The sequence below is a fragment of the Bison bison genome, unplaced genomic scaffold (assembly GCF_000754665.1).
Source record: "Bison bison bison isolate TAMUID 2011002044 unplaced genomic scaffold, Bison_UMD1.0 scf7180017858535, whole genome shotgun sequence".
Classification (NCBI taxonomy): domain Eukaryota; kingdom Metazoa; phylum Chordata; class Mammalia; order Artiodactyla; family Bovidae; genus Bison; species Bison bison.
In genome coordinates this window covers 8,192-13,341 of record NW_011489107.1, presented here as the reverse complement: position 1 = coordinate 13,341, position 5,150 = coordinate 8,192, and the positions used below count along the sequence as shown (strand labels likewise).

At 38.8% G+C, this 5,150-nt stretch overlaps 1 protein-coding gene across 1 annotated transcript; it reads right to left on the bottom strand.

Moving 5' to 3' along the window:
• Positions 1 to 6: 6 nt before the first annotated feature.
• LOC104979733 (zinc finger protein 665-like) lies at positions 7 to 5,150 on the bottom strand. The gene is given in 2 exon segments (XM_010828237.1): positions 7 to 1,356; positions 1,359 to 5,150. Coding segments are annotated over 2 exon segments (3,387 nt in total). The 5' UTR covers positions 4,446 to 5,150; the 3' UTR covers positions 7 to 1,056.

The following is a 5,150-nucleotide window of genomic DNA, read 5'->3' as shown; positions in this document are numbered from 1 at the left end:
TCCCCGAAAAGCTCTATATTGTTACAATGTCTTAAGCTTTCCGTGCCTTTCGTGGTTGGGAGGCTGTAAACAATCACATACATAGTTGTAAGAGTCCGGATAAACCTGTCAGGCAAGTTAGAAAGCCATCCAAGGGGTTTGGATAGAAACACTCCTATTGTGCCCAGGAGACTTACTAACTAGAGCTCTAAGTTGATTTCTTTCAGAGAAAGGTGGTTCGGGATAGACCCCGTTAATGTCAGAGGAGTTGGTGAGAGTCATAAAATAGTAAGACAGACAGATTCTGGTTTGGGGGTAGATGCTGGAGCAGGTCCAGGAGATCCCTCGAGTCCTGATCCGCCTTTCCTGTCAGGTCTTCTTCGCATGACCTTTGTTATGGGTGGGATCTCCCGTGGTGGCTCCCGGCACTACACAACAGGCCAATCAACTGAGAGACTACTTGCTGGGCAAGGAATAGTGACTTTATCCAGAAAGCAGGAGACCAAAAAGATGGTGGACTACTGTCCCAAAGAATCATCTCTGAGGAGTTAGAATTCAGGTTTATTTTACACGAAAAGATTGCTATAGCTTCTTTTCAAATATGGACTTACTGCAGTTGCTCAGTACCTGAACTAAAGTCATCAGAGAAAACATATAGTGAAAAAGGTAAAGGATTTGCCACAACCACTGAGTCTGGGAAGTATGGCTCCACTATGTTCCTATCTTGTGACTTTTGGGTAAGATCCTTGCCACACACATTACATTGCTGTGTGTTTTCTCCAGGATAAATACTCTGATACTACTGGCAAGATGTTGAGCTGTGAGGATAGTCTTTTTTTTTTTTTTTTTACACTTCTGAAACTGGTGAGGAATCTTTCTAGAATGAATTCATGTTCTAAGGACCTAATAAATACATATATATATGGCTTCTATGCAGTATGAATTTTCTCATGAAGCCTAAGATGTTGGCACACTCATGATATTTGTATGGTTTCTCAGGAGAATGAATTTTCTGACGAACAGTAGGGTGTGAATTTTGAAGACTTCTACCATATGCCACATTCACATACTTTTCTCTCATGTATGGATTTTCTGATGTTTAGTGAGTGCTGATACCTGAGTAAAGGATTTTCCACACTTGAAACATTTGAAAGGTTTCTCTATATGTATTCTGCAATGACTTGTAAGCTGTGAATTCAGACTGAAGAACTTGCCACACTCATCACATCTTAAAGGTCTCTCTCCAGCATGAACTCTCCAGTGAAGTCGAAGATGTGCTTTTTGACCGAAGACTTTTCCACACTCATCACATTTGTAAGGTTTCTCTCCAAAAAAACGCTCTGATGACCAGCAAGGTGTTAACTTCAGCTGAAGACTTTGTCGCATATATCACATTTAAATAATTTCTGTCCTGTATGTATTTTCTGATGTCTCCCGAGGTTTGAGCTGTCAGTAAAGGCCTTGCCACACTCATCACATTTGTAAGGTTTCTCTCCAGTATGAACTGTCCAATGATTTAAAAGGATTGACTTTACGTGAAAGGCCTTGCCACACTCATCACATTTGTAAGGTTTCTCTCCAGTATGAACTGTCCAATGATTTAAAAGGATTGACTTTACGTGAAAGGCCTTGCCACACTCATCACATTTGTAAGGTTTCTCTCCAGTATGAACTGTCCAATGATTTAAAAGGATTGACTTTACGTGAAAGGCCTTGCCACACTCATCACATTTGTAAGGTTTCTCTCCAGTATGAACTGTCCAATGATTTAAAAGGATTGACTTTACGTGAAAGGCCTTGCCACACTCATCACATTTGTAAGGTTTCTCTCCAGTATGAACTGTCCAATGATTTAAAAGGATTGACTTTACGTGAAAGGCCTTGCCACACTCATCACATTTGTAAGGTTTCTCTCCAGTATGAACTGTCCAATGATTTAAAAGGATTGACTTTACGTGAAAGGCCTTGCCACACTCATCACATTTGTAAGGTTTCTCTCCAGTATGAACTGTCTGAGGGATTGACTTTACACGAAAGGCCTTGCCACACTCATCACATTTGTAAGGCTTCTCTCCAGTATGTAATCTCTTATGAGTTAAGAATTGTGAAGGTTGACTAAAATGCTTGCAATACTCATTACATTCGTGAGGTTTGTCTCAAGAATGAACACGCTGATGATCAGCAAGCTGTACACTTCCCCTGAAGACTTTGTCACATATATCACATTTAAATAAATTCTGTCCTGTATGAATTTTCTGATGTCTCCTGAGTTGTGACTTGTCAGTAAAGACCTTGCTACAGTCATCACATTTCTAAGGTTTCTCTCCAGTATGAACTGTCTGATGCCTTAAAAGGCTTGACTTCACACGAAAGGCCTTGCCACACTCATCACATTTGTAAGGTTTCTGTCCAGTATGAATTGTCTGATGAGTTAAAAGGAATGACTTTACATGAAAGACCTTGCCACACTCATCACATTTGTAAGGCTTCTCTCCAGTATGAACTGTCAGATGCCTTAAAAGGATTGGCTTTACACGAAAGGCCTTGCCACACTCATCACATTTGTAAGGTTTCTCTCCAGTATGAACTGTCTGATGACTTAAAAGCACTGACTTTACACGAAAGGCCTTGCCACACTCATCACATTTGTAAGGTTTCTCTCCAGAATGAACCCTCTGATGACCAGCAAGGTGTTCACTTCGGGTGAAGACTTTGACACATATATCACATTTAAATAATTTCTGTCCTGTATGAATTTTCTGATGTCTCCTGAGTTGTGACCCGTCAGTAAAGGCCTTGCCACACTCACCACATTTGTAAGGTTTCTCTCCAGTATGAACTCTCTGATGACTTAAAAGGATTGACTTTACAAGAAAGGCCTTGCCACACTCATCACATTTGTAAGGTTTCTCTCCAGAATGAACGCTCTGATGACCAGCAAGGTATGCTTTTCGGCTGAAGACTTTGTCACATATATGACATTTAAATAATTTCTGTCCTGTATGAATTTTCTGATGTTTCCTGAAATATGAGCTGTCAGCAAAGGCCTTGCCACACTCATCACATTTGTAAGGTTTCTCTCCAGTATGAACTGTCTGATGACTTAAAAGTGTTGACTTTACACGAAAGGCTTTGTCACACTCATCACATTTGTAAGGTTTCTCTCCAGTATGAATTGTCTGATGCCTTGAAAGGACTGACTTTGTGCAAAAGGCCTTGCCACACTCATCACATTTGTAAGGTTTCTGTCCAGTATGAATTGTCTGATGAGTTAAAAGGGCTGACTTTGCATGAAAGGCCTTGCCACAGTCATCACATTTGTAAGGTTTCTGTGCAGTATGAATTGTCTGATGAGTTAAAAGTTTTGACTTTTCACGAAAGGACTTGCCACACTCATATTTGTAAGGTTTCTCTCTGATATGAATTGTCTGATGCCTTAAAAGGCTTGACTTTAAACGAAAGGCCTTGCCACACTCATCACATTTGTAAGGTTTTTGTCCAGTATGAATTGTCTGATGACTTAAAAGCATTGACTTTACACGAAAGGCCTTGCCACAATCATCACATCTGTAAGGTTTCTCTCCGGTATGAATGGTCTGATGAGTTAAAAGGGCTGACTTTGCATGAAAAGCCTTGCAACAGTCATCACATTTGTAAGGTTTCTGTCCAGTATGAATTGTCTGATGAGATAAAAGTTTTGACTTTGCACGAAAGACCCTGGCACACTCATCACATTTGTAAGGTTTCTGTCCAGTATGAGTTGTCTGATGCCTTAAAAGGCTTGACTTTGCATGAAAGGCCTTGCCACAGTCATCACATTTGTAAGGTTTCTCTCCAGTATGAACTATCTGATGACTTAAAAGGATTGACTTTACACGAAAGGCCTTGCCACACTCATCACATTTGTAAGGTTTTTCCCTGTGTGCTTTGAGGTCTTGCGTTACTACTGAAGGATTCATAAAGTCATTCCCATATATATTAGAAACACTGGTTTGGGCACAAGGAGGAATTCTTTGAAGTGGTGAAAATGAGAAACTGTTGTTGCCAGACCTCTCAGCTTCATTATATTCAGAAATTATCCCGCCAATTTGAAACATCTGCAGTTTATCCTGAAAGTTAAATCCAAGCCTACTTCCAAAGGGCTTGATTCCTGCATTCTTTCCATCATGTGAATCTATTCCATCCGTAACATTTCCATTAAGGCTTACAGGTGTTCCTTTGTAATTTCTTTTGTCATCTCTCCCCTGACACTCAGAGTCACATGTATTTTCCTGACTTTCCCAATGATGAAAATGTTTGATTTCACAGCTTTTAGGTCTTCCCAGCATCAATGTTTGGAATATTTCTCGTTTATCGCTGTTCCATTTGGGTTGTAAATGCTTGATCACATGTGTAGGAGAGATATCTACAAGATAAAAAGAACCAGAGGTATCCTGCTCAGAATAATTCAAAAACAAATCTTTCATGTTGAATATATATTACACCAAAAGTAATACTTACACCAAGTTGTGAAACACCACAATGATGACCTTAAGTTTTTAGAAACACTAAAGGAATAGAATTCTTAACTTAAGAATGCATGATAACATAAATTCACCGTTAAGATAGCCTAGTTTTAAAACCATACTCACATTGGACGATCTTAGGCCAACTCTCAAAACCAGAGTATTTTTTTACCAGGACCCCTAAGAACATATCAAACAACAGTTGTCTCAAATTGAAAAGAAAAATATTACACTATCATTGTATTCTGCATACTTACTGTACATAAATACATTCTAAACATTATATTATATATTGTAACAGTAAATAATCGAAAACCAAGCTTACCCAAATAATAATTAACTATTCATAATTGGTTGTTTACAATTGAAAACAAATGAGAAAATGAAGAATATGACTAAAACAATTTTTTGTTCACAACAGTTTTCTAAATCTGCTATAGAACTACGTACCCAAAAAGAAAAGGCATTTTACAATGTTAACAAGTAGTATGTGTCACCTGTATTGCAGAATACACACTAAAAAGACCATCATCTGTACATGACATATACATTAAGACATAAAATATTCACCAGTTTTCTAACAGTCAATAACCAAAGCAATCCCTACCAATGTCGTTGTTCAGTCGCTCAGCCGTATTTGACTCTTTGCGACCCTGTGGACTGTAG